Source organism: Lathyrus oleraceus, chromosome 4 (assembly GCF_024323335.1).
Source record: "Lathyrus oleraceus cultivar Zhongwan6 chromosome 4, CAAS_Psat_ZW6_1.0, whole genome shotgun sequence".
Taxonomy (NCBI): domain Eukaryota; kingdom Viridiplantae; phylum Streptophyta; class Magnoliopsida; order Fabales; family Fabaceae; genus Lathyrus; species Lathyrus oleraceus.
This window is the reverse complement of record NC_066582.1, coordinates 159,375,868-159,383,591: the sequence shown is the minus strand read 5'-3', so window position 1 is coordinate 159,383,591 and position 7,724 is coordinate 159,375,868. Positions and strand designations below refer to the sequence as shown.

Sequence of the window (7,724 nt, the reverse complement as noted above, 5' to 3'; positions counted from 1 at the left end):
TGTTGCCAAAACTAGAGAGTGTTGGATTCCCAATCACTCTTTAAAGGGCGTTGGCATGCAAAATCGTCCCTATAAGGGGACGAAAGTAAATCGGTCAGTTGGTCTTGGTTTATAGTATAGGTTTTGTTAAACATCCTAAAATATGCAGTGTCGGTGGTTCAGGATCCTCCGATAGGAAAGGTGTACTGAAAAGAGCTCAAGAACTCGTAGGTAAGTCGGATAAATGTAGGACTAGTTAAAGTAAGAAAATGAGACATACCTAAGTTGTTAAGCATCCAATGGACATTGTCGGATAAACCCAAATTACGAAGAGCAGCATTGTTGGGGCACCGTGTTGCTAAGACGTCCCTCTTAAAGAGCTTGTGGTATCTGCTCCTCTGATTTTCGCCATCAATTCCCTCGGCAAAAACAATCCCCATGTAGTCCACATCTCCCCTTGGTTGAACAGCTCTTAGAGGCATTTTTTTTAATGAAAAAAAGGAATGGGAAGAGAAGGTTATGTGATTTAAGAAGAAAAGGGTGAATGGAAGGGGTAGTAAAGTTAGAAAGTGAGTGATTGTGAATTTATAATGATTGGGAGAAAGTCGAGTGGTTGGAAGTTGGAAAGTTTGAGTTAATAGTGTGTAGAGTAGGAAGTTCAAGGGGTTTGAAAAACGCGCATGAGGGAGAAGAAAAGGGAGGAAAACACTCTATTTTCCTAATATGGCAATCGCATTAGGCTTATGGCGTACGCCATCTGCCTAAAATGCTGGGAATTTTAAATTCGAAGCGAATGGCGAACCCCATTAACCTAAAATTCGCTATTTTTGCAATTTTAAAGATTAAAGCAGGGAAATCATATTAAGGCTACAAAACAGTTAATTAAAATTATTAGCTATGATTAAGAAGCAGTGAAATATGTAAGAATGAACACAATAAGCGATAAAATAAGATGTGACTGAAATGAAAAGTGCATTAATCAAAGGTAGGAGTAACACATGTTCGAGTCAACATATCGACTGTAAATTCAACACAAACTGAACATTAACAACAAGGGGAAAAATATCGATGATAATTAAAATACTAAACTAGAAAATACTAAAACTCTAGTATAATCAGTTAATACTAGTTATCACTTTGGTCCACGAGAATGCCCCAAAGAATGAATTTGCTGGAAAACATGATCAAATTGTTCGTTAACAACATCCATAAATCCTAGGAGATCCACTCGGAGAGAATCCACTTCTACTCTGATGAAATCGACTTCAGATTGAAAAGCATGTATAGCAGTGCCGAAATCAACGGGAGGAACGACATGAGGAGCACCAGAAGCTTATGAATCAGTATCAAGAAAGATGGCTTATGGGTTCTTATAATGCTAAGGGTTGTAAGGTGGTGTAGGAGACTCACTTTGGCCCTCTAAGTTGTAGAAGTTAGCTTGGTTGTGGACGTTAGTTTTCTCATGGTTCGGTAGTGTAAAATTCCTGACTACTTCGTTGTCAATTAGCAGCTCAAACTCCGCCGGTCCTAAATTGGCAATGATGCCACGGTTGAAACAAAAGTTCAAGTGCATAGGGAGGATACCACCAAAAGCATGTAAATGGTTAAGCGGGTATCTCAAGCCTATATTGTTAGCAATCATGGTTACTAAACCACCAATGATAATAGGACCGTGTGTTTCTCAGGCGATCTTGGCTAGGTTTGCTAACATAAAGGTAGTTGTATTTACTGGTCTCCCTTGGGAGGCACAGTACAGGATAAATAGTTCGTCCCTAGAAATAGCGGTGATATTCTCTTCCTTACCGAACAGGGTATGAGCCAGGATCTTATGAAAGTACCGGATAGCAGGGTTGTGGATATTCTCGGAAAACATGGAGTGAGGTTCAAGGTGATAATTCCTGGTTATGTTTCCCCAGAAATAGTCAAGGTCCAGGTATGTGAAGGCATCATCAGGGGTAATGGTATAAGTATCTGGGCCACTAGGAAATCCTAATAACTCAGCCATCTCACGGTGGGTGAAACGGTATTTGGTTCCAAACAGCCTAAATGTAGCCAAGCCTCCACCAAACCATATTCCTCTGTTAGGGTCATAATAGAGGGAACTCAGGAATTCAAGGGTGAGCCTACGGTATTGGTTGTACCTCTTCCTCACAGCAAAATTTTCCCAACCTACTTGGTTCAGAAGGTACATAGCATTGTCTTTCAGTCGTAAGGTGGTCAGGGTCAGCCTATCTGAATAAATAGAAAGTATCATCTCCCTCTATGCTAACATGTCAAAACGGCGCCTCTGATTTTTGTTCCTAAATACAACCTCCATATTGTCAATGTGCTTCATATTCCTAAGTTAGTGATAAGTTATCCTAAGCTATGTTAGCCTGAAAGTAAAAAAAAGGGTTATACTATTAGCAAAAAGCTACCGCATGTTAGTATTAGAATAGGTAGTAATAGTAATAGTAATAGTAATAGTAATAGTAATACTAATACTAATAATAGAAATGAAAACAAACTAAAAAATAATAAAAATGAAAACAAACTAAAAAAAAGAAAAGGATTAAAGGTCGTGGATTTCATTTCACGTAACGCTTCGTTTAATGTCGGGAGCTCGACATCGATTGGAACGGTGCTAACCTTTTGAAAGAACCGGTAGCTCTTCTAATTTATAGCTCATGCAAAAATATATTTTATACATTATGGTAGTGCTTCAGTCGCTTCCCGTTTACAACAAACGGTTCGTTGGTTTTACCTCTTATTTCCACAACTCCACTTTGGAAAGCTCTCGTGACCTCAAAAGGGTATGGCCATCTAGAACGAAGTTTGCCTAGAAATAGTTTGAGTCGAGAATTAAAGAGAATGAATATGTTACCCTCCTTGAATTCTCGCCTTGTAATTTGTTTGTCATGCCACTGTTTGGTTCTCTCCTTATAAATGTGGGCATTCTCGTAGGCATCTAGTCTAAGTTATTCTAGTTCATGGATATCCAAAATTCGTTTCTCGCCAGTAGCTGTGTAATTCTTGTTAAGGGTATTAATGGCCCAATAAGCTTTATGTTCGAGTTCGACAGGCAGGTGACATGATTTACCATAAACCAGCTTGAATGTTGTTGTTCTTATCGGGGTTTTGTAAGTTGTCTTATAATCCCACAGAGCTTCATGAAGTTTAGCAGACCTATCTTTCCTAGAGGTTGCAATGGTTTTCTCCAAAATTTGTTTTATTTCTCTATTGGAAACTTCAACTTGTCCACTTGTTTGAGGGTGATATGGCGTTGCTACCCGGTGTCGGACTCCATATTTCAGCAACAATCTCTCGAAGATTTTGGAAATGAAGTGAGATCCTCTCGTGATCACGAGTCTTGGTACACCAAATCTAGGGAAGATTTTATTCTTGAAAAGTTTAATCACTACTCGTGCATCGTTAGTGGGAGAGGTTACTGCCTCGATCCATTTTGATACGTAATCAACAACAACGAGTATGTATTTATTACCAAAAGAATATGGGAAAGGAGCCATAAAATCTATAACCCAAACATCAAAGACTTGTAACACTAAGATACCTTTTAGTGGCATCTCATCGTGTCTAGAGATGTTGCTGGTGTGTTGGAACCAGTCGCAATTTTTAATCGGGATGTGAATATCTTTCCACATATTAGGCCAAAAGAGGCCAGATTATAAGATTTTCACACAAGTCTTAGAGGTTCTTGCGTGGCCTCCCAATAATAATGTTTAAGATCGTGGAAAAATTTCTTCTCTTTGTTGGTATGTTAGGTCTGGTGGAAGCACTTTAGCAGCTAGGTAGTTGACAAAGTCAGCATACCATGGCAGTATGGTCTTGGTATGAATAGATTCCATAACTTCATTAGTTCCTGCATCATTATATATTAAAGAGCTTTCGATTATTTCGTTTTTTATTTCTAATTGAGCCATAAGTCGATCCTATGGGAAATCATCATTGATGGGCACATGTTTGGGTTTTAGATCCTCAATCCTAGATAGATGATCTGCTACTACATTCTCATTGCCTTTCTTATCTTTTATCTCTAGATCGAATTCTTGTAAGAGTAGGATCCATCTTAAAAGTCTCGGTTTAGCATCCTTCTTACTTAACAGGTACCTAATTACGACGTGGTCGGTATAGACAATTATTTTTGCTCCCACTAAGTAGGAACAAAATTTATCTAAAGTGAACACAACGGCTAGGAGTTATTTTTATGTGGTGACGTAGTTCATCTGTGCGTCGTCTAAGGTTCTACTTGCATAATAAATAGTATGGAGATTTTTATCTTCTCTTTGTCCTAAGACTGCGCCAACAACGTGATCACTAGCGTCACACATTATCTCGAATGGCTTACTCCAATCAGATGGTTTCATAATGGGTGCAGTAATAAGAGCCTTTTTTAGATGTTCAAACGCTTTTAAGCACTTTCCGTCGAATATGAGTTCAGCGTCTTTCATTAGTAAGCCTGTTAGCGGTTTTGTTATCTTAGAGAAATCCTTAATGAATCGTTGGTAGAAACCGACGTGTCCTAATAAACTGCAAACTTCTCTAACGGTTTTCAGAGGTTGAAGATGTTCTATAATTTCGATTTTCTCTTTATCCACCTCAATCCCTCGATTGGATATGACATGCCAAAGTACAATTCCTTGTCGGACCATGAAATGGTATTTTCCCAATTTAATACAAGATTGAGCTTAACGCATCTCTCAAGTACCATTTCTATGTTCGAAAGACATCCTTCGAAGCTTTGCTCACAAACAGAGAAGTCATCCATAAACACTTCCATCATGTCGTTTATAAAATCAACAAAGATCGACATCATGCATCTCTGAAATGTTGTAGGCGCATTACACATTCCAAACGGCATTCGTCGATAGGCAAATGTACCATAAGGGCATGTGAAAGTAGTTTTTTCTTGTTCATCAGGATGGATAGGAATTTGAAAAAATCCTGAGTATCCGTCTAAATAGCAGAAGTGAGAATGTTTAGCTAGTCGTTCAAGCATTGATCAATGAAAGGTAATGGAAAGTGATCGTTACGAGTGGCTTTATTTAGTTTTCTATAGTCTATGCATATTCTCCATCCAGTTTGAGTTCTTTTTGCAATGTATTCTCCCTTCTCATTACTAACAACAGTAACACCTCCCTTCTTTGGAACGACATGTATCGGGCTGACCCAGTTACTGTCAGATATCGGGTATATGATTCATGCTTCTAATATATTTTTGACCTACATCACTCAAGACGGGATTTACTCTTCTCTGATGCTCTCTACAGGTTTTACAGTCCTCCTCTAGCATAATGTGATGCATACATATAGAGGGGCTTATTACTTTTAAGTCGGAGATGTTATAGCCTAAAGCTGTTGGATATTTTCTTAGGACATGGAGTAATTTTTCGATTTCTATCTGTCCTAAGTCAGCGTTGACTATAACTGGTCTTTCAAGCTCGGTATCTAGGAATTCATACCTTATATCTTTGGGTAGTGTTTTAAGTTCTAGTTAAGGTTTCTCGGGATATCGTATTGGATTTGCGGTTAGTGCTAGACATTCTCTCAGACTGTCATCTACGTATGGCTCATGCCAATTATCATCTTCGAATAAGAGGTGTTGGAATCTTCAGTACTTCAGTATACTTAAATGGTTCCTTCTCCATTTCTTTCACACATTCGTCTAAGAGACAACATGAGTCATCTATAACTGGTGCTTGTAGGAATTTAGCTAAGAGAAATTCAACTTTTTCATCTCCTAGTTTGAATGTCAGCTTTCCTTTCTTCACATCTATAATGGCTCCGGCTGTGGCTAAAAAGGGTCTTCCTAAAATAATAGGGATGTGGGAATCCTTCTTTATATCCATTATCACAAATTTGGTAGGAATATAGAATTGTCATATACAAACGGGAATGTTCTCTAGCATACCTACGGGAAATTTAACAGAACGGTCAGCTAGTTGTAGAGATATCTTCGTTGGTCTTAATTCTCCCAAATTGAGTTTTTCGCATGTGGATAAGGGCATTAAACTAACACTGGCTCCTAAATCACATAGAGCTTTGTCTATGATAAACGTTCCGATTACACATGGTATGGAAAAACTACCAGGGTCTTTCAGTTTATGAGGTATGCTATTTTGAATGATAGCATTGCATTCTACAGTAAGTATAACGGTTTCATCGTCCTCAAGTTTTTTCTTGTTTGATAGAATCTCTTTAAGGAATTTAGCGTACGAAGGCATTTGAGTAATGGCTTATGTGAATGGTATGGTTATGTTAAGCTGCTTAAGAAGTTCCACGAATTTCTTGAATTGTCCTTCTTTTTTGGATTTAACAAGTCTTTGGGGATAGGGTACAGGTGGTTTGTATGGTGGTGGAGGCACATAAGGTGGTTCTTTATTTGTTGCCTCTCCACTTTCTTCTTCTTTTATATCATTGGTTGGTTTGTTTACTTTTTCGGATCCCTTACCATAATTTTGATACATGGTAGGGTTTTGGATTCTGGGGTCAGTTGGTTCATCTAGTTCTGTTCCACTCTGAAGTGTGATAGCGTTAGCATGGCCTTTTGGGTTTGGTTGAGGTTGACCAGGAAATGCTCTAGCTGGGGCTGCTATTGCGGCTTGTTGTTAGGCTACTTGGGAGATCTGGGTTTCTAACATTTTGTTATGGGTAGCCATAGCATCAAACTTATTTGACAATTGTTTCATCAGTTCACCGTATGAGCGTTTTGATTTGCAAATTCTTTATTTTATTGAGCTTGGGTATTTATAAAGTTTTCCATCATGATCTCCATATTTGACTTTCTAGGTGCTTGTGGAGAAACAAGGGCTCCTTTCTGATAGCCAGGTGGAATAGCAGGTGTTGGGTTTGGTGGAAATAAAGCATTGTTACTTTTATAGGAAAATTTAGGATGGTTCCTCCAACCAGTATTGTAAGTGTTTGAATATGGGTTTCCTTGGGCATAGCTTACTTGGTTGGTGAGAACACCAGCCAATAGTTGACAATCAGCATTAGTGTGCCTAGGGGTTCCACATAATTCACAGTTTGGTGTTATGTAGCTACAGTAGTTGCTCTTGTTATGGTCAAGCTTTCAATCTTTTGAGTAAGCGCATCCACTTTAGCATTGATGCGGTCTATGCCATTAAATTCATACATTCCACTTTTTTGAGTTGGTTTTTCTACAGCAGCACGTTCTCCTCCCCATTGGAAATGATTTTGGGCCATGTTCTCTATGAGTTCATAAGCTTCATCATAAGGTTTGTCCATTAGAGCACCGCCGACGGCAGCGCTTAAGTTCATCTTAGTGTTATACAACAAACCATTATAGAAAGTATGGATAATCATCCATTCTTCAAGTCCATGGTATGGACAAAGTCGCATCATGTCCTTGTATCTTTCACAAGCATCGAAAAGATATTCAATATCTTTTTGCTTAAATCCGTTGATTTGAGCTCTTAGCATAGATGCTTTCTTGGTGGAAAATATCAGGCTAAGAAGACTCTCTTCAACTCGTCCCATGTGGTTACAGAGTGTGAAGGTAGAGACTGGAGCCAAGCTCTAGCTCTATCTCTTAAGGAAAAAGGTAAAAGACGTAATCTAATCGCTTCTTGACTGACACCATTTGCTTTCGTTGTGTCTGTGTACTGCAAAAACACTGATAAATGTAAGTTAGGGTCGTCTGTAGAACTACCTAAAAATTGGTTTTGTTGAACGACTAATAATAGTGAAGGTTTCAACTCGAAATCATTCCGATTGATGGAAGGGGC

General features: G+C 38.6%; 1 protein-coding gene and 1 non-coding gene across 2 annotated transcripts; one reads left to right on the top strand and one right to left on the bottom strand.

Annotated features, from left to right (window-relative positions):
* Positions 1-5,558: 5,558 nt before the first annotated feature.
* On the bottom strand, positions 5,559-6,200 carry LOC127136504 (uncharacterized). The gene is made up of 2 exons (XM_051063051.1): positions 5,888-6,200; positions 5,559-5,785 (listed from the first exon to the last, which is right to left on the bottom strand). Exons 1-2 carry the CDS (start codon positions 6,198-6,200, stop codon positions 5,559-5,561), a joined length of 540 nt encoding a protein of 179 aa, XP_050919008.1.
* Positions 6,201-7,312: 1,112 nt separating this feature from the next.
* LOC127077550 (small nucleolar RNA R71) lies at positions 7,313-7,419 on the top strand. Its single transcript, XR_007787347.1, has one exon. It is a non-coding gene; the product is annotated as a small nucleolar RNA R71 (small nucleolar RNA).
* The last annotated feature ends 305 nt before the right edge of the window (positions 7,420-7,724 follow it).